We start from the raw sequence: 20760 nt of genomic DNA, 5'->3' as shown, positions 1-20760 counted from the left end.
TGATGTAAAGCAACAAAGTAACAAGTGTGGTCAATAAAGTCAGTTTATTTTAAATATAACAAATTACACAAGTGAACGCAACAGTCCATTTCCAAACGTGATAAATGACGCTGTGCTAAACAAATAAATTAAGATGAGGCAAAAGCAAGTAATGACTCCGTATAGGATTGGCCTATTCGGTATCTCTAGGCCTACAGGACGTTAGACATTCTCTGGATACCGTTCGTCTCCTCGCGATCCCAATGTGTCTCCTCTTGGTCCTCGCTGTAAGATTCGGGACTCTTGACCCTGGTGTTCTGTCTCTTCCGTCGGGCACGACGATTCTTGAACCACACCTGTTAGATTAATTGAAAATATGTCAGACACTAAATAATTGTGTGGGGACTTAAGAGAATACACCGAGACGTCAAATAAAATATTCCGTATTGTCAAGAGATGGTTTCTTACCCTAACTGTTTCCTCAGTGAGGCCGGTATTTCTAGCCAGCTCTGCCCGTGCTTCCACGCTAGGATAGTCGGTCATACTAAAGAGATGGTCCAGTTGTTTCGTCTGGCACTCAGTAAACACTGTGCGCATCCTGCTTCGGTGTCGGGGATTGACTGCATGAGGGCAGCACATCTGATCAGTTTGAGACCCTGTGTTAAAAAACGACAACAATGCATGAGACTACTGCAAGGCATTTGTCAAGGAAAACTTGCGTTGACAGAGATATATCATTGTGAAAACTTCAATATTAATACAAAGTTTCGTACCTGTTTCATACGCGTATGCCTCCGAATGGCCTGGGGAAAAGGTGCTGATGTTGGAAGGAGCAGGCCTACTGTAGCAACAGGCACTGCAGAATGAGTACGCTTGAGGGCTGACCTGGTAAACTGGAATACCAATTTGCATCCCGTATGTGCAGAATCCGTTCAGACCTGCCGGCTGTGCAGAGTGGTAGAGATCACCTCTCTGGGCTGGAGAAGAACCGCCGTCCGTGTAGGGATGCGGAGTCACTTCGGCAGATTTGTCCAGGATGTGGTCGATGGAAAAGTTGGAGAACTTGACCTCCATGGTGCAAAAAAAGAACCGATCCGGAGAAAGTCAAGTAGAAATAGTGCTATCAGTTTGGGTGAATCCTTGACTTGTGTCTGCTCTGTCTGTCTCGGAGGTTATGATGCCTTATAAACTCTTCACATACTTATAGGCCTAGGACTACATGGTTTGGACTTAAGGAATAAGACGATCAAATACCTCATTATAGATCAATAACTTTCCTTTTGTTTTGATAATAGACGCGTAATGTGACACTCCGCATCAAAGTCCAATTAACCTTTGAAGACGCTCTGATGTCCATTATGAAAAGCTTTGATTCAAAGGATATTGCTCTGATGGTGTTATCATGTCTATTGATTGAAGTCAAGTGATTGTTTAAGCCTTAAGAAATGACGTGGGTCTAAAGTATTTACAGTGGTTTGTATGGAATTAACTGTGGGATTGTTTGGAGTTAAGAGTTTTACACCCAATAGTTATTTGCCTATGAAATAAGCAAATTCATAGACTACATGTTTAAACTTTGTGTTCCCCGTTTTGCAGCTGTAGGCTTAACCGAATAGATCAATAACTAGGGCATGTTGTTAAATATTATGGAAATGGAATCTAAGAATGATACGCTATATGAATTTCCGTTTTAGGCATGCAGGTACATAGCTCAGATTGCCTTATGCCAGATAAAGTATAGGCCTAAAGTAACCCAATATCGCATGGCATTTACTCAGTGTCTGGAGTGAATAACTTGTCTATTTGTTCTGTTTTGTATGATGTGTTTTTTTATATAGCCTACCTAATAAACAAATGTAATATTGGTTACCTACTAAGAAAGTTCTGCTTGAACATGTTGACCACGCCACTGAAACCAGCGAGAGTTCCGCGAAGAGCTGAAACTTCTTTGATAAGGTAGAACGATGGACTTCAACAGAATAATTAGCATATCACAGAATTATGCGCTTTCATCTTTCTAACATCAATCAGTGAATGACACAAAATAATCAAAGGTGTTAGGAAGTAAGGTTAACCAGCAGGTTTTGTTATTTAATTTCAAGTGACATAGGCCTATTGATAGGCCTATAGTGGAGTGAAGGACGTTCAGAAATATAAGGGGAAATAAAACATAATCTGAGTTGTGTATTCTCCAATAAATGTTACAATTTAAATTGTATTGTTTATTAGGTTTACATTAAACAACATGTTACATTCTTATAAATTTGGCTTATAAGTAAAAATAGGGAGATTGGCCTACATTCATAATAATGCAGGGCAAGCAGGTCATGTTTTCGCCATCATGTGGTCAGTAAAAAGTGTTGCAACTCAATATTGGGACATAGGCCTATATACAATAACAAATCATATTAATTTTGTGGACCAATCAGCCTATCAGTCCAACAGTTATCATACTTCTCTGATGTAGGCTACTGTATTTTGCCTAGATTTACACATAGATTTATTCTGTAGTAAAATGTAAGTGTCCATTCTTTGAACAACATTCTGTAGCCCATCCATTACATATTAAAAGGAATAGACGTGGCTTTTCAAAATGAAGTAGTCCAAATAAAAGAATAAAAGAAACCAAATGTGGTTGTCTCGTTCATTCAGTGTTGTGCATGAGGTAGACACTGTGTGCAGAGATGGGAGTGGACAGAGAGAGCTCAAAGTGCAGAACCAGGGTATGTTCAAGATCCAGAACACACACACACACATGCGCACGCACTCACACACACACACACACACACACACTTTCTGGTAATTGGGACCTACCTTTTAGTACATTGATTAAATCAAAATGTTTTGGGATCTCATGAGTGAGTTGAGTTGGCTGTAGAGCACCCCTGCAGGTATGGAAGCTTTGAGTGAATAAAGTATTCTTTATCTTCTACTGTCCTTATTGCTTAGTTGTGTTTTTATATTATATACTTGAATTACTCTTTCTGCTGTTAAAGAATGTGTTTGTGATGTCTGTATGCTGCTGAGACCTTGAATTTCCCCTGGGGATCAATAAAGTATCTATCTATCTATCTATCTAAGTTTAAAATGTTAAGAGTCTGCATGATTTCTTGGTTCAGCGTGCCAGGGATCACTTAACTAAAGCACTAATCTGTGTTGACCTAGTTGAGAGGGCTGTGTCTCTAAACAGACAACAGGTCTTACAGACCTACTTACAGGCCTTTGTCTTGCTGACTCAATCTGCCTGTTATGAATAAATGAACAAATGTAGCTGTTTGAAACGAATCTCTAGTTATTGTTTGGATTTGAGAATAGCCATTATGTTTTACTAGGCTACAGTCTAATGTGTAATGATTTTCTCAAAATCAGCATTGTTTTTATATTTCATATTTAAGTATTCAGTCATCATTTCCAGGAATTTTGTAATTGATATTTAATTTAAGGTTATTGTCATTGCCATGGGTTCATTTCTTCTTAAATTATCGATCCATTTAAGTGCACATTTAGCCTACCAGTAGCCTACAGTGCAGTGATGGTGAGACCAATAGCACCCTTTTGAGAATATTGTCTGCTCATTTCTAGACTAAGATTAAAATCAGTCTGAAATGGACAGCTCTGCTCAACTGCTTTACCCGATTTAACTTCCTCTCATTTAAATGAACAAAGTAAACAACCCCGTAACCAAGCCAATCCCTCGTTTTTTGCCAACATTTTAAAAACATATGCGGTCTAATCCATTGATCTATTCGCATAATCCGGTGCAGATTAACAGATGAATGGCGTCTAACTGTGCATGTGGTCAAAGAAAAGATTGTTTCGAATAGAGTTTCTTTTGATCCATCCCCTCTCTCGACTGTCCGATCAACGTGAATCAATCTGATGAAATAGGCTAAGCATCTTTTGTCAACTGCATTCCTGTGTTATCTCCATCTTCTGTGATTCGTTTAGTCATCCGCGCCACAGCGGTTCTAAATATACAACGCTCCGTCTGAATCCGCTGCGGCCGGGTTACACAAGGACTGCTTAGTGTACACTGAAATATTTACTCTCAAGTAAAGACGAAGATTAGACTCGACGCAAGCCCTAATTCTTCTGGGGGAAATGCAAACATGTGTGTCTCAAAATGGACAGAGATCGCCATAGTACCCAAGACGTCTCTCCAAATGTAAGCCCCGTGATTGACTGAGCTATTAGCTCATGGCTCTATCCACTAAACGATTAGAACAAAGATCCTCTCTCCGAACTGCATTTAAACAGGTTATCGTACATCAGTAGGACAACGCTTTATCTGATGCGCCTGAAAAAAATAGCCTACATTACGTAATCGCAGAAAAGCGGCTGAGAACCAAAGGGATGAACATGTCAAAAAGTGCATAAAAACTAAGGCTTTCGGTGCAATCCTACAAATGGCCATTGGGTGGAGACACTTACCAAATTTAGTGTAGTTTACACTGGTATGGCAAGATTGCAGCACATACAAATATGGGACCATTTTGTCACATTCAATTAGACACTGCAACAACAGAGTAGGGTATTCCAGCAAACTGTATCTGTTTGTCCACAGGCATAGGAATAGACATAATGCTAAGACACACATGTCTTTGTGTGCCAGCTCTATCTGACAACATTATCAGCAGTTTATGCCTTCAGTAGGCGGTGTCTGTCAACCCCCAAGACACCCTCAAATGGACAGGACAGGAGCAGCTGTGTGTCTGCCAAGGCGACACTGCCCTGAAGCTTGCTTGCTAACACACACACAAACAAACCCACCCACAAACATACATACACAAACAAACAAACAAACAAACACACACAAACACACAAATTGTCCTGACCACCTGCAACCATCCCTAGCCAATGCACAAAACCACACACACGTACAGAAAACACATACTAACACACTAACACAAACAAATACAAACACAACCCGGATCACATTAAATTATTCCTCACCAATACAGGAACAACACACGCATGCGCATGCGCACGTGCACACACACACACACACACACACACACCACATTACATCTCATGTCAAATGTGCTTCCTCACCCTGGGCAACCAGACATGCAGCCTAATATACTACATATACGCAAGAGACAAGCTAATATATTACATACTACAACACAAGAGACATGTAGCCTAATATACTACATACTACAACACAAGAGACAAGCTAATATACTACATACTACAATACAAGAGACATGTTGCCTAATATACTACATACTACAACACAAGAGGCATGTAGCCTAATATACTACATACTACAACACAAGAGACATGTAGCCTAATATACTACATACTACAACACAAGAGACAAGCTAATATACTACATACTACAACACAAGAGACATGTAGCCTAATATACTACATACTACAACACAAGAGGCATGTAGCCTAATATACTACATACTACAACACAAGAGGCATGTAGCCTAATATACTAGTACTACATACTACAACACAAGAGGCATGTAGCCTAATATACTACATACTGTAACACTAGAGGGGAAAGCAGACAGACATCTAACCTGATGGGATGTCTGATGGCAGGTTCTGATGGCATCCGTGTGTGTGTGTGTGTGTGTGTGGGGTGTGTGTGTGTGTGTGTGTGTGTGTGTGTGTGTGTGTGTGTGTGTGTGTGTGTGTGTGTGTGTGTGCATGTGTGTGAGTACGAATGTGTGTCTATGTAGCCTACTACCATAAAGCCACCTCTGAACCCCTGGGTAAGCAGCACCCCTACAGGTCCCCCTCACCTTTCCGCCTGGCTGCTCCCTCTATCCCCCCCTCCCTCCCTCCCTCCCTCTCTCTCCCAGCCTCCCTCTCTCCCTCCCTGGCCGCCATTGTGTGGATGGGCCACTCTGTTGTGTGGATGAGCCCCTCTCTCCGGCTCCTGCATAATTAAGTCACCGGGAGCGAGAGCGCACCCACTCCAGTGCATGATTGCAGTGTGTTTTGTTTATAATTAGCAGAGTGCGTAATCCATTCAGACGTGCTCAGTGAGTTATCTTCCCTAAAAAACCCCCCCCACACACACACACACACCACTGCTTAAAGGGTCTATGGATGAGAGTGGTTGCTCCACTTCAGATTGAGATAGACATTGGTTTGTGTGGGAGGGTCTCTCTCTCACTCTCTATCTTTCACTCTCTCTCTTTCTCTCATTCCATCTCTACACAATTCTCTCACTCAGTCTTTCATTCCCTCTCTCCTTCCCTCTATCTTTTTCTCTCCCTCTTTCTCTCTATCTCCTCCATTCCTCAAGCTCCCCTTCAAATTCTCTCTCTCTCTCTCTCTCTCTCTCTCTAGCTCTCCCTCTTGCTCTTCTCTTACTCTCTCGTTCTCTCTCTTCCCCTCTCTCTCTCTTCCTCCCTCTCTCTGTCTCTTCCTCCCTCCCTCTCTCTTCTCCTCCTCCTCCTCTATTATTCTCCATTTCATAAAGACAATGTCCAATCGGACGGCTCTCGCACTGCAGCGTCCCCAGCTCATGCTTTCCACATGCTTGCCATGTTCCAAACATGTGAGCCACTTCACAAAAGCAGGCTGCCTGTTCAGCGGCAGTTCTGGCCCTGATCCGGCCCGCATCTGGTCCAGAGCTGGCGTACATCCGGCCCGCGCACGGGCCACATCTGGCCTGCACTCTCTCCACATTCAGACACTGACTGTCAGGTCACTAATGACTGTCATTCATTCCCACCAGTGACTCAACTCTCTCAGCTCTCTCTCTCTGTCTCTCTCTCTCTCTCTCTAACTGTCTGCACTGTACTGTACTGTACTGTAGTAAGCTGCAAGCCTCCACAGCCGCGAGCGGCACAGGTTAATCCCCCCGTACAGCCTTCACACTATAACACGGGAAGAAACAACCCTGCTGAACGCGGCCGCCACACCTTTGGACTTGATGCCCCTGAGCGCCGTGGTAGACCACAGAGCAATCTACAGAGCTTTTTTGCTTCCCATATATGGTCCAACCTCACTGCAGCATCCTCCAGCCCTGTTCCATGTTGGTAAATATTCGGTCTATGAACATATTGTGTAATTCACTGCAATCTCTGTGAAAACACGGTCCTTATGTAACTGGCCTAAAAAATGGGTCATCATTTGAATATGTAAGTCCAGCTTAGCCAATCACAGTGAGGTATCACGACGCACAGACATTTGCCTGTATTCAAATAAGCACACGTGTCTGTGATATACTATGAATACTTACAGCCCCTAAATTTACATGGCAGGACAGTGATTCTGTATAAATATAGAAAAGAATGCACACCCTCCGAGGTGCTAGTAAGGAAAAATAAACTTTGTCGCCGCACACTCTAACTCTTAATTCATTTGAGAACAGTGATTCTGAGCAGTAAGCCTTCTCTGGTCATTTCTATTGTTCTTTGAGAAACATGGTTCATGAGATATAAATATTACCTAAATATAGCCTTCTATCGTTTCAAATTTACAATAATTGTATTATGGCCTTCTATGACTTGCAATCATTGTATTTTTGATTGCTTCACTATGTGTTCTGTTTTTAATCAACCTTCCACTATTGGTTCAAACCAGTAATGGCCTTCAATGAATGCAATTTCTAAGAAATTACACTTTGACAAATCATGTTTTGATTTTTTGCACCACATCCCATTCTAACAATAGCCTACCTGCAGCCAGTAGCTGAAAGGCTGCAATAGGTTACTACAAGCAAACCATGCAAAGAGCAGTGGGGGCGTGGTTTTCACCTGTCCACCTGAGGCAGGTAGAATTACAAGACCTGTGAGTAACGACAGCTCTCCTGCGTGGTACAACAGGAGAACAAGACTCCTATTTGCAGTTTGAGTTGATAGTAGATTAATTACGGTTTACTCTGAGCATTGCCTCGCTTTTGTAACGTTCTAACTGATATTTGAAGGGCATCTCGGTGTTGTAGGGGAGCTACCTGAAGCCGGAACTTCGAAGCGGACGGTGTGTGGAAAGCCGGGCACTTTATTGGCGTAAGTTCACCTTTAACATTGATCAAACCCGCTTTCTGTCTCTGGAAGTCACATTGCAAACATTGATGGATAGGTGGAATTTCTTTTGAACAGAGGTCCCATTTTTGACTACAGTATATTACAATCATACCTCTGACAGTGTCGTATGCTTGCAGTTGTGCAGCTTGTATTAAATATTGTATCGTCCTGAAACAAGCTGCTGAATTTATTACTTTACAGCAGCGGGAGTGCAGCCAAGCGCCAAGTCCACATCCAGGCACGAGGCCTGGGCTTCCGCGGATTTAATTTCTTGGATTGTAGAAATTGTTTCTCGATTGGGAATGCGATCCAGGGAGCTCGAGGGGAATGTCCCTGCATATTGTTTTTGAACCGTTACTAACTTCCCTTAGTATTCTACGAGTCCGATAACACAGTGCCCTAAGGTTACAGCTGGTAGGGGTATCATTTAACCTGTAGGTTTCTCTCAGTGACATACGATGCGGTCAGTGAGGCCCATGACTACCTTTACGCCTCCTTGGCCTATTTCATCAGCCCTATCGATTTGCGAGGAAATTGGTCCACGAGTTTTAAGTTACCCAAAACAGAATTAATTAACCTGGTTGTCTGCGTTTCCTGTGCAAAATACAAGGTGGTTGTCAACTAGGCTATGCCTCACATCTTTCTCTCACCGGTTGGTATATGTCGAGCACGTCGAAATAAAAGGCTTTCAACTATAATCTTGCAGGTGATTCAAAGCCAACGCTTGATAGTTTCTTCAGGCAGCCTACATTAGCGAAGTTGCATGAAATGTTTGCCGACACTCCTCCTCCAGGATGCGGTAGATAGCAGGGTTGAAGCCATAGCTGTCATCTGAAATGGGGAATGGTATGTGTGCAAGCAGTTACTTCTGGGGCCGGGAGAAGGGTAATATGAATACTTTATTAAAAACTTTGTATTATTCATGGAGCCCTTGACACAACTTTTTGGGAATTGCTTTGTTTAACATTTTGAGAGTCTACTATCTCTCCCTCTCTCTTTCTCTCTACCCCCCCCCCCTGTCCACTGTCTGTCCCTGTTCATCTCCCTTCATCCCTTCATCTCTCCTTAAAGGACCTAAATTCAGCATATCCCTTCTTTTTGTTTGGTTCTGCAGGATATACAGTGGAATGTATTGCCCTGCAGGGTGTCTTTGAGGTGTGGCTCTCTCGTATCTCTGTGTTGACACGGCGCTTGCTTGCGTCATTTTGGGGTGCAAATCCCCTAATCGCACCGATTTCCCACCATGCAATCCTCCACAAGCGCTCATCAGCATGAGAATGGCGTCTGGCAGGGGCTGGGACAATGCGCTCATCACGAAACCAAACCGTCCAGAGAGCGAGCTCAGAGAGTGAACGTGTGTGTGTGTGTGTGAGAGAGCGCCCTGAGAATGAGCGAGCAAGTGTGTGTGAGAGAGAGAGAGAGAGAGAGAGAGATGGAGAAATGACATACAGGTGATGGAGATCAGACTTGTTGATAACTGTCACTGGAAGACTGGGAGGAGAGCAGTGTGCTTGAGTTTCTCAACTGAACTAGCAATCGGAAGACTGATGGAGCCGAGCTTGTGAATGCAGGATCAGCTGAGCGTCTCTCTTGAAGTGGGCATCGCATTGGGATTGTTTAGATTGATAACATAGTTGAGGTTGAAGTGTTGATATGAGTCATCCATGATCAAAATGACTCTTTAATCTGAGCTGTTTTAGACATGTACTTTTGTGAACTCTGACCAAGTCTTTGGCTCCTGTTTGTTCTCACCATTGTCTAAATCAGATCATGTGTGTGTGCACAACGTACAGTAGTTTAAGATCTGGGACGAGCATTGCCCTCTCAGCTATGTGGGTGTTCTGCTGGCAAACATAAGGGTTAACTTGGGTCCTGATTACTCACAAGATCTGCGGCCTTGATTATTTGTGTGTGTGTGTGTGTGTGTATAAAGCCTGAGAAAGCATATCCAGTTGCTGCCCCTGGCACTCCGTGCCTTACAGTAGAGTCCTGTTCTCCCGCCCGCGTCTCGTTGGGACGCTGGGATAGCTCCGGGCTGGAGTGGTGGACAGCCTCGTGCTCCTGCCCGTTCCTGGACAGCACAGTGTGTTTGCTGGTCTCCTATTCATCTGGCCCCCCTGTTTCCTGCGGCCCCTAATTGATTCCCATTTGGAGAGTTGCGTTTGCTTTCCTGCTCCCATGGGTCGGTCGGTCCGCCCGGGGGTCTGATTTGATTAGCGATCAGATGATGGATTAGCGTTGGTGGACAAAGGTCTCGCTCAGGAGGGACGGGGGCCTGACCGGAGACAGACCGTGCCACGCACGTGGATTGAGTTTGGAGGCTCCTTTCGTATCATCCTACCAACACACACACCCCCTCCCTTTCTCCTCATCAATCTTCCCTGAGAGAGAGAGAGATTCTCGGAGATGAGAGAGAGAGAGAGAGAGAGAGAGAGAGAGAGAGAGAGAGAGAGAGAGAGAGAGAGAGAGAGAGAGAGAGAGAGAAAAAAAAAAAAAGAGAGAGAGAAAAGAAAAAAAAAAAAAAAAAACACATGCACAAACACTGTCCTTTCTTCTCCTCCTCATTCTTCCCTTCCCTAGCATCAGTCTTCTGTCTTCCTCAGGTGGAGGATTTAAGGATTTCTTTGGGTGGTGAGGGTGATGGGGTGCCAGGGCTCTCCTTACCCCTCATGGCAAGCCTGTTTACACTTCCTGTACTCGACTCGCTCACATGGTCATTATTTACTCCCTCTCTCTTTCTTTCTTTCTTTTTTTCTTTTTTTTTCTTTCTTTCTTTCGCTGAACCCCTATGTACACCCCCCTCCCCCCTGCCAGGGCCCAGTTCAGGCTCACAGACGAGGCACACTATGCCGGGAAGCTTGGCTGGTTCTGACCCGAAAACAGCATCTGACTGATGAGGCCACACAAACAGTAATTAGCCTTTGTCCAGCATGGCGGTCCGCTGGAGCCGGGCCCTGTGTTGGCCAGCGGTCTGTTTTGGGCTGTTTGGGTTGTTTTGATGAACAGTTAGCAGTGTTGAGCCTCAGTGAAGGACTGTCATTCATCCCCCCCCCCCCCCCCACACACACACACACACAGAGAGAGAGAGAGAGAGAAAAAGAAAGAGAGACTCTCTGCACAAATGCAAGTCTCTCCCACAGACAGACACACACAGACACACACACCCTATCGAGCCTTTGTTTACAGCCGAAACTAGCTCCTGCGGGCAGAGATGGGGAGCTTGTTGTAAAAGGTGGCGGTGTATAGTTTCGCCAGCGAAGCGAATGTGCCGCAGTGAGACCTTAGTTGTCCCCAGGGCCTGCTAATGAGGAAGTGTGGGAAAATATCACCGTACCACAGGCAGACACGACAGGACACGGAGACTGGCACCCTCACCCCTAGTTAAATGCTGATACACAACACAGACAGAATTTTGCATGTGTCGTTTGGTGAATGTCACTGCAGGAGTCTCACTTCTGTTCCAGGGGCCTGTCTGTATGTCTGTTTTTATTCTACTGTGAAGGCACTTATGTGTGCAGCATGAGACAAGACAAATGTCCCCATGACCGTATATTGTATCGTTTCGTTTCGTATTGTTTCGTACCGTGTTGCCTCTGCATGTTTGTGCCTCTATGTCTGTCTGTTTGTCTGCCTGTCTGTTGGTTGGTCTTTTTTATGTCCTCAGTTTGCTGTGTCATTCTGCCTGCCTGCCTGCCTGCCTGCCTGTCTGGCTGCCTGTCTGGCTGTCTGTCTGTTTGTGTATGTGCATAGCTTTCTGTCTGCCTGTCTGTCCGTCTGTCTTTTTTTTTAATGTCCTACGTGTAGCAGTCTGTCTCTCAGCTGGTCTTTTTCTGCTCTCCTGAGAGCATCATTGCCTTGCCTGCAGGCAGTGCTGGAGACTGCCTCAACTCAGACACTGTCTGGGTTGTGGCGGGGTATGCGTGTGTGTTTGTGTGCGTGTGTGTATGAACAAGAGGGAGTGTGTGTGTGTGTGTATGAGGGAGAGAGAGAGAAAAGGTGTGTGTGTGTGTGTGTGTGCCGTCTGTTCCTGACGTCACTCCTCCTCCATCTCTCAGTCTGTCCGCATCTCACCCCACTGCCTGCAGGTGCCATCGACTGGCTGCTGACATATTCCTCAAAGCCCACTACGTACAGACACACACAGTCTCTCTCTCTCACTCACTCACTTACTCACTCACTCACTCACTCACTCACACACACACATACACTCTTACATACATACACATACACACACACATACATTTACATACATACACACATACACACACACACATACATACATACATACATACACACACACACATACATACATACATTTTACATACATACATACATACATACATTTACATACATACACATACACATACACACACACACACACACTATGCACAGACTCACTCTCACAAGTACACAAATACTTCCCTATATTTAAATATCAGAACTAGGAACACATATCATGCAAACATACAAACATGTGTACAAACACACAGGCGGTTACTATGGACTCACACATAGACATGCATTCTCTCTCTCTCTCTCTCACACACACACACACACACACACACACACACACACACACACACACATAGATGACCCACTAAGATTTCCATCTACAACTAAATCAGGATCTACCATCTGGCTCATAGGTGACGATGCGCAAAGGTCCTAATAGAACGACCCAAAGCCTTTATTTTGCTTGGAGGTTTAAGCCAAAGGGCTTTTCTAATAGGAGGTTTAGCACTAACTCTGAGTTAGCTTAGCCGTGTATTTGGACCAGCCCACTCTCAGTTCAATAGCAATAAAGCAGAAGCTAATGAGCAAGCCGCTCTAGGTGGCTTAAATAACTGTAAAAGTGCTCTCATATGTAATGGATACCTGTTGAATGGGTGTGACGTAGGTCAGAGGAAGTGGAACCCACCTGGTTTTGTTTTGTTGGGCAATGGAAGCCAGACGGATGAATACCTGTTGAATGTGTATGTCTATGAATGTGTGCGTTCTGTCCAATGAGCAGGTGGTTGAATGGGTACACTTCTGAGTGTGTGTGCGTTCTGTACAATGAGCCAGTGGTTGAATGGGTACGCTTCTGAGTGTGTGTGTGTTCTGTCCAATGAGTAGGTGGTTGAATGGGTGCGATTCTGAGTGTGTGTGCGTTCTGTCCAATGAGTAGGTGGTTGAATAGGTGCGATTCTGAGTGTGTGCGCTTTGCGTTCTGTCCAATGAGTAGGTGCACAAACACGTCTAATGACCTGCTGACATGTTCCCCATTGTGCTACACTGAGAACACTTGACATAGACATGGCCATTACATTCCTCTCATGAGACCGGGCCCCACTGGACTTATCACAGAGTGCTGATTATAGATTATGGAGCCAGTTAAGGCACACGGACATGCCTCCAGTCACACGATACACGCTGCTGTCAACCAGGGGTGTCTGTGTGCCTCTGCGCTTCACTGTCAGTTGGTTAAAAAGCCTCTCCCTCGCGCTGTTATGTAACCTAAGATGAGGTGCTGCTGAAGGCTATTGTGCAGCTTTGCTTCTGTGCCGAATCTCCTGATCTGGGAAGAGGAGAGGAAAGGAGAAGAGGAGGGGGAGGAGAGGAGAGGAGAGAGGAGAAGAGGAGGGGGAGGAGAGGAGGAGAGGAGAGAGGAGGAGAGGAAAGGAGAAGAGGAGGGGAGGAGAGGAGAGGAGAGAGGAGAAGAGGAGGGGGAGGAGAGGAGAAGAGGAGAAGAGGAGGAGGGGGAGGAGAGGAGAAGAGGAGAAGAGGAGGGAGGGAGGAGAAGAGGAGGGAGAGGAGAGGGATAGGAGGAGAGGGAGGAGGGAGGAGAAGGGAGGGAGGAGGGAGGAGAGGAGGGGAGGAGAGGAGGGGAGGAGAGGAGAGGGGAGGGGAGGAGAGGGAGAGGAGAGGAGGGAGGAGAGAAAGAGAGGGAGGAGAGGGAGGAGAGGGGGGAGGGGAGAGGAGAGGAAAGGAGAGAGGAGGAGAGGGAGGGAGAGGAGAGGAGAGGGGAGGGGAGGGGAGGGGAGGAGAGGAGAGGAGAGAGGAGAGATGTATGGCTGTCCCACAGTGTCATCTGATGGAGGAGACGGATCAGACAGGATCCGATGTCCCAGCGTCGCCTTCCGCTGGCCATCCGGAGGGGGAGAGAGAGAAAGGCATGTTTGTTCGCTGCCAGGGCTGCCTCTCTGTCCCCACAGCAGACAATGAGCACTGTGAGCTGCGTTTAGGAAGCCGGGAGGGAGGGAGGGAGCGGGGAGGGAGGTGTGTGTGTGGGGGGGGCCGGCTCTTTCTCTCTCTACTCTCACTCACTTTCTCCCTCATACAATAGCTCTCTTCTTCCCCATCTCTAAAGAAGTCTTTAACCTCTCTCCCTCCCTCTCTCTCCCTAATTATTTTTGTTTCTCTCGCTCATACTCATCAACCTGTCATCTCTTTCTTTCTTTTTTTCTTTCTTTCTTTCTCTTTCTTTCTCTCTTTGTTTCTCTCTCTCTCTCTCTCTCTCTCTCTCTCTCTCTCTCTCTCTCTCTCTCTCTCTCTCGCTCTTTCCCATATGATCGACCTATCGTGGGAAAAGCAGATGTCACCCCAGTCTGTCCCATGGCCTCTGCAAGGCACCACAGAAGGCTGTGGGAGTGGGCCGGTGCTGGGTCAGATGGTGTAGTTTTGCCAGTGCTGAGACTGACCTGGTCCATATCTGGTGTGTGATCTGGTATTGCCCACTACATTGGTGTGGTGTTGCTACACAGCTGATTTGGGGTCAGACTGGGGCCAGATCGGTTTCAAAGACAGATAGTATCTGAAAGATCACACTCTGACAGTACACACACACACACACACACACACACACATACACACTCACAACCACACATACACACACATACGCACTTACAACCACACACTTTCTCATACACCGACACAAATTCACGCTTGCTTCGTAGACATGTACACACATATCAACACAAACCTCTATGACTTCCATTTACACACACTTATGTATCCACGTAATACACTCCTACACACAGTGGCATTGTCTCATTTGTGCATGCACATACACACTTAAATCCCCTATACTGGGTGTAACCCCACTAACAAACTGGATTTGTTTGTGCAGGTGCAGGTAGGACTGTGTGTGTGTGTCTCTGTTGCATCAATGAGTTTTGTGAGGTGACTCACCTGAGTAAATCACCTGACTGCCGTGATGACAGGTTGCAGGTTGTTATGTCAAACAAAACAACACATTCATGGCGCCTGGTTGCTGTGCTTGACAAACATGGGCCAGGACCTGTTAATGCGAAGGACCTGTTAATGCGAAGGACCTGTTAATGCAAAGGACCTGTTAATGCGAAGGACCTGTGGTATCTGCCATCAGCAGAGCCTCCTGATTAAGTCATGGGGAATAAGATTAAGACTGTGATAATGTAATCTGACTCTAAGGCAATTCAGGGATGCATCCCTTTTTAAGGACTCGCAAGAAGACTACGTTTCATTGATTTAAAAAAAAAAACTATCCCTAAACTGTAAGTTGTGTCATTATTGCACAATGCTTAACGAAAATATGTGTGCCAGACTGAAATTTGTTTACTTTAAACCTGATGGACCTGCAGTAGGGCCCAATTTCTAGGAAAGCAAATCTGACCCCAGCTTAACACCACTAGTAAGATCATTTTGAACCTTGGACCTGATTTGAGGGCTGGGGACACTGCAGCATTAGACCCAAGCCTGGGTTAATTTTAGCCCTCACAACCTTTCCTCCTCCTCTTTTAAAAGGCCCTCTTAGCTCAGAGCTGAGCATTAAACTTTATCAGGAAATAAAAAAGTGGTGCATGTCCCCAGACTCGGTACAGGCCCGGTAATGGCACCCTGTTTTTTGGACTGTTAATGGACTGGGCAGAATAACTGAGACATGACCCTCAGAGTCCGTTTGGATGGTGGATACAGACAGTGATGGTCTTCAGTCTGGGGCTGAAGCAGGAAGTCTTAAACTTAAACTGTGTCACAGAGCCAATGTCTGACATACCATAATACTCTTTTTTTTTTTCTTCTTTCTCAATTTTATTTGATTTCTTATTTGTCTTTTTCCGTATGCCTCTCTTGTACATTGTGTTTCCTTCTGCATGGCTGCATGGGTTTGCTTATTGCACATTTCATATGACTATCTCAATTTTAAACAGCAATCTGGCTGCTGGAATGTTCTTTCTAATGAATAGCAAAACTGGTGTCATTCATTTTTGGTGACTGGCCATGTTCCACACAGGTGGCTCCAAACCAAATGCCGTAAGGCCTGTGTTGCTCATCTGGTAACTACAGAAGTAGATATTGGTGCCTTTGTGACGGTGTTGCTCATCTGGTAACTGCAGAAGCAGGTATTGGTGTCTTTGTGACGGTGTTCTTATCTGGTAACTGCAGAAGCAGGTATTGGTGCCTTTGTGACGGTGTTGCTCATCTGGTAACTGCAGACGCTGGTATTGGTGTCTTTGTGACGGTGTTCTTATCTGGTAACTGCAGAAGCAGGTATTGGTGCCTTCGTGACTGTTTTGCTCATCTGGTAACTGCAGAAGCAGGTATTGGTTCCTTTGTGACGGTGTTGCTCATCTGGTAACTGCAGAAGCAGGTATTGGTGTCTTTGTGACGGTGTTCTTATCTGGTAACTGCAGAAGCAGGTATTGGTGCCTTCGTGACGGTGTTGCTCATCTGGTAACTGCAGAAGCAGGTATTGGTTCCTTCGTGACGGTGTTGCTCATCTGGTAACTGCAGAAGCAGGTATTGGTTCGGTGTTCTTATCTTCTGCAGAAGCAGGTGACGGGTGTTGCTCATCTGGTAACTGCAGAAGCAGGTATTGGTGTCTTTGTGACGGTGTTCTTATCTGGTAACTGCAGAAGCAGGTATTGGTGCCTTCGTGACGGTGTTGCTCATCTGGTAACTGCAGAAGCAGGCATTAGTGCCTTCGTGACTGTGTTTAAAGGATAAGTACAGAGGAGTAGGTATTGTTGCCTTTGTGACGGTGTTTAAAGGATAAGTACAGAGGAGTAGGTACTGGTGCCTTTGTGACGCTGTTTAAAGGATAAATGCAGAGGAGTAGGTACTGGTGCCTTTGTGACGGTGTTTAATGGATAAGTACAGATTAGTAGGGTTCCACTTTGTGACGGTGTTTAAAGGATAAGTACAGATTAGTAGGGTTCCACTTCGTGACTGTGTTTAAAGGATAAGTACAGAGGAGTAGGGTTCCACATTTGTGGCCTGAGCGGCATTTCCCCAAAGGTTTGTTGGGCTATAATCGTTTAATGACTTTGATCCCATCGCCTTGAACCCATCTCACTCTCTCCCTCAATCTTGCTCTCTCTCTCTCCCACTCTCTCTCTCTCTCCCTCACTCTTGCTCTCTCTCTCTCTCCCACTCTCTCTCTCCCTCACTCTTGCTCTCTCTCTCCCTCTCCCACTCTCTCTCTCTCCCTCTCTTCCGCTCTCTCTCTCCCTCTCCCCCTTTGTAATTGGTAGTGTAATAGTGGTTCTGTGGGAGTCAGTCTGAGCTGGTGTGTTGGGCAGGGGTGTGCACACCCCCCCCCCCTCCCCTTTCGATTCCGGTCATGCCTGCTCACACTCCCACTGCCCGTCCAGCATCACGCCCGCCATCGCACTCCCCCCCCACGCCCGCCATTGCATCCCTCCCCCCCCCCCTTGTGACGTGTTTAATGGATAAGTACAGAGGAGTACTCCCCTGCTCTCCCCTCTCAGCAGGCACTTTTATTTATCTGGACCGTCAGAGGAGGAAATGCATTAACCAATACTGCCAGACAGGCTCTGACCTTCCTTCCTCTACTCTGCCTGCTGTAAAGTTTAAGGTCCCACCCACACACCCACCCACCCACACACACACCCCTTTTCCAAAAACAGGGACCACCCATGGGGACTGGTGATGCAGTCGACTTTGCCCAGCTAGCCGCAGTAACCATGCCCAGCAGAAGCAGCTGCAGCAGCCCATATTCCACTTGGGGACCCTGGAGCTCAATGTCACTGAAGACAAGGTCACTTAACGCCTGTCTCTGGTGTTTATGTAGTCATATATTCATTTTTATCCTTTTTCCTTTTACGAATGGAAAGACACTAGGTGAAGTGAGGCTTCACTGTATTAGTTTTGTGTGTGTGTGTCTGTCTGTCTGTCTGTCTGTCTGTCTGTCTGTCTGGGGGATTTTTTGGTCGATCAGATAGCATTGCGTTTTAAGAGCGGTGGTGGAAAATATGAGGAAAGTGATTGAGGTGATCAGTGGAGCAGGAGTTCCCATCATAATTATTCATTTGTCTCTCCGACGGCCTTTCATGTCGTCCGTCTGCAGCCCTGACTTTGCCAAGTAACCTTCCCCTGGCTCCTCCAGCCTCCTCTGAGTGATTGGGCTTTATTTCATTCCTTCTGTTTTTCCATGGATGACATCAGAGCAGTTCCACTTTGTTTTCTTCATTTGTCATGGCCTGGCCTGTATGCTGTGGACACGTGAGCACCAGGGAAAACCACAAGGAAGCTTCTAGATTGTTCTGATTGCCATGAGGAAGCTTCTAGATTGTTCTGATTGCCATGACGAAGCTTCTGATAGCCATGACGAAGATTGTTCTGATTGCCATGATTGCCATGAGGAAGCTTCTAGATTGTTCTGATTGCCATGACGAAGCTTCTAATTGCCATGACGAAGATTGTTCTGATTGCCATGACGAAGCTTCTAGATTGTTCTGATTGCCATGAGAAAGCTTCTGGATTGTTCCGATTGCCATGATGAAGCTTCTAGATTGTTCTGATTGCCATAAGGAAGCTTCTAGATTGTTCTGATTGCCATGACGAAGCTTCTGATAGCCATGACGAAGATTGTTCTGATTGCCATGACGAAGCTTCTAGATTGTTCTGATTGCCATGACGAAGCTTCTAGATTGTTCTGATTGCCATGAGGAAGCTTCTAGATTGTTCTGATTGCCATGACGAAGCTTCTAATTGCCATGACGAAGATTGTTCTGATTGCCATGACGAAGCTTCTAGATTGTTCTGATTGCCATGAGAAAGCTTCTGGATTGTTCCGATTGCCATGATGAAGCTTCTAGATTGTTCTGATTGCCATAAGGAAGCTTCTAGATTGTTCTGATTGCCATGACGAAGCTTCTGATTGCCATGGCGAAGATTGTTCTGATTGCCATGACGAAGCTTTTAGATTGTTCCGATTGCCATAAGGAAGCTTCTAGATTGTTCTGATTGCCATGAGGAAGCTTCTGGATTGTTCCGAGCCAGCGGCAGAGATGAGGGCTGGTGTGTGTGCAGATGACCGCTATTCAGCTGGTGGCCTGATGACGCTTGCCCGTTGGCCAGGACTGTGTGGGAACTGATGTTGCATTTATCAGTGGTAGCATCTTGTTTGTGTGTGTGTGTGGTGTATTTGACATGCTTTACATCAACAGTTGATGTTCTTGCTATATCTGGTGTGTGTGTGTGTGTACAAAGGAATGTACATAGCACGTCATGACAGAATAGTAGACGTATATAATAGACGTAGTGAAAAACATCAAACCATTTCCACCCTCAGTAAGAATGTACAAATATTCTCATGTAAAACCATCCATGTTTCAGCATTGCAATAGTAAGCTAGTACTTTCCTACACCTGGTTGCTAATACACCAGATGTTGTTATAATCAGTGAGGAGTCCAGAGAGGTGCTCATTTTGGAGGTAGGCTGCACATTTGATCCTAGCATAGAGGAGATTTTTTACACCAAGGTGGTTAAATACCAACCACTCCTACACACCATTTCAGAGCTAGGCTATAGGTGCAGACTACTTGTTTTCATATTTGGTAGCCTAGGACACACACACAGGTTGGTAGGGGTAGGTTGGGATGCCCAAACAGAGGGCTAAACAACTTGCAAAGTACTGTGCCATATCTGCTATTATTGGCAGCCGCCACATATGGCGGAGACGTTGCTACTTATACCCTTAAGAACTGAGTATTGTGCTTATTGAGTGATAGTGTGAAGATCTGTTGTATGCCACTGGTCCATGAGTTTGCGTATGTATTCTACTCCATCTTTAATATTTGTGTCCCTGTACCATTTTCTTCATGTGGACATAAATAAATGGTTAAAGTGTGTGTGTGTGTGCCCACGCATGGTGTATTTCACCTAATTTACATCAACAATCCGTGTATCAACAGAGTAGAGGAAAACGTGAAACATGTCGTCAGTGTTTTGGCACAGAAACAGCAGGAGAGAGAACATGGTTGTTTAGATCTCTCTTTCTCTCTGTGTGTGTGTGTGTGTGTGTGAGAGATAGATAGAGAGAGAAAAGAAAGAGAAGTATAGAAGTGTAGCAATCTGATGTGAAATCTCAGATGGTCTTACTTTGTGCCGTCCGAATCCCAGGCCCCGCAGGGGAGATGTGAGACGGGCTGGGCTGGGCTGGGCTTACGGGGAACCTGAGTCCATCAGATCACCAGGCCACTGCTGTCCTTAGGGAGACACTCGGGTGTAGCGGGATCAGTTTGTAGGGGTGTGTGGCCTTGGTGCAGAATACACACACACACACACATACACACACTGAGTGTGAAGCAGGCTACTGAACTGGGTTCTGAATGGTCCTTTTACATGGAACGACACAGGAGATCAGAGCAGGGCATGGGCCCACTCACTCACTCAATTAAATTCAAATCAATTCAAGAAAGCTTTATTGGCATGAACGTTTCAATAACATTATTGCCAAAGCTCAATTACATGTACACAAAAATATAAATAAAATAATGTTTAACAGAACTGTAAATTAAG

The 20760-nt window shown here is 45.5% G+C and overlaps 2 protein-coding genes across 2 annotated transcripts in view; one reads left to right on the top strand and one right to left on the bottom strand.

The window, feature by feature from the left end:
- Positions 1-18: 18 nt before the first annotated feature.
- On the bottom strand, positions 19-1170 carry dharma. Its single transcript, XM_048264926.1, has 3 exons — positions 753-1170; positions 448-635; positions 19-335 (listed from the first exon to the last, which is right to left on the bottom strand). Exons 1-3 carry the CDS (start codon positions 1051-1053, stop codon positions 192-194), a joined length of 633 nt encoding a protein of 210 aa, XP_048120883.1. The 5' UTR covers positions 1054-1170; the 3' UTR covers positions 19-191.
- Positions 1171-7714: 6544 nt separating this feature from the next.
- si:ch211-137a8.2 (uncharacterized protein LOC777613 homolog) overlaps positions 7715-20760 on the top strand; it is a 46766-nt gene continuing 33720 nt past the window's right edge. Inside the window, 1 exon segment of the mRNA XM_048265544.1 lies at positions 7715-7958. The gene's annotated coding sequence lies outside the window, so the exon portion shown is untranslated.

The sequence above is a fragment of the Alosa alosa genome, chromosome 15, assembly GCF_017589495.1.
Source record: "Alosa alosa isolate M-15738 ecotype Scorff River chromosome 15, AALO_Geno_1.1, whole genome shotgun sequence".
NCBI classification, from domain to species: Eukaryota; Metazoa; Chordata; class Actinopteri; order Clupeiformes; family Clupeidae; genus Alosa; species Alosa alosa.
The sequence above is the reverse complement of the archived record's forward strand: the minus strand, read 5'-3'. Positions and strand labels throughout refer to the sequence as shown.